Raw genomic sequence first — 359 nt, 5'->3', positions numbered from 1 at the left:
CATGGGCAGCGTCCACCCACCTGTCCCCATCGTTGGAATGGGGTGTTTCCAGCCCACTTGGAGCAGGAGCTGGGGAGGCATGGACATTTGGGATGCAGCTAGAAGGGCAGGGATGGGGGCTGGCTGGAAGGAGATGGAGAAGGGGATGGTGTGGGTGGGGGGAGATGAGTTTGTGGGGTGCATGGAGAAGGGTTAGCCCAGGAAGGGAGATGGAGATGGTGATTTGGGCTGCCCAGCGGGAGGATGGGAGGTCAGACAGGGACAGGGGACTGTGGGCCACCCCTGATGTCCCACCATGTCCCCCAGCGAGGGCAGCGAGAAGGAGCCGCTGGCCGTGGTGGGCTCCCCATACTGGATGG

General features: G+C 63.2%; 1 protein-coding gene across 1 annotated transcript in view; it reads left to right on the top strand.

Annotated features, from left to right (window-relative positions):
- Positions 1-359, top strand: part of LOC104082143 (dual specificity testis-specific protein kinase 1-like) — a gene marked incomplete at both ends in the record, with an annotated part of 2,371 nt that overhangs the window by 1,020 nt on the left and 992 nt on the right. Inside the window, 2 exons of the mRNA XM_009585155.1 lie at positions 1-22; positions 307-358. The exon at positions 1-22 is cut by the window's left edge and continues 88 nt beyond it. Of these exons, the coding sequence (XP_009583450.1) occupies positions 1-22; positions 307-358 (74 nt within the window). The remainder of the gene's footprint in view (positions 23-306; position 359) is intronic.

This window comes from Fulmarus glacialis, unplaced genomic scaffold, assembly GCF_000690835.1.
Source record: "Fulmarus glacialis isolate BGI_N327 unplaced genomic scaffold, ASM69083v1 scaffold25119, whole genome shotgun sequence".
In the NCBI taxonomy this organism is placed as follows: domain Eukaryota; kingdom Metazoa; phylum Chordata; class Aves; order Procellariiformes; family Procellariidae; genus Fulmarus; species Fulmarus glacialis.
This window is presented reverse-complemented; position numbering and strand designations above follow the sequence as displayed.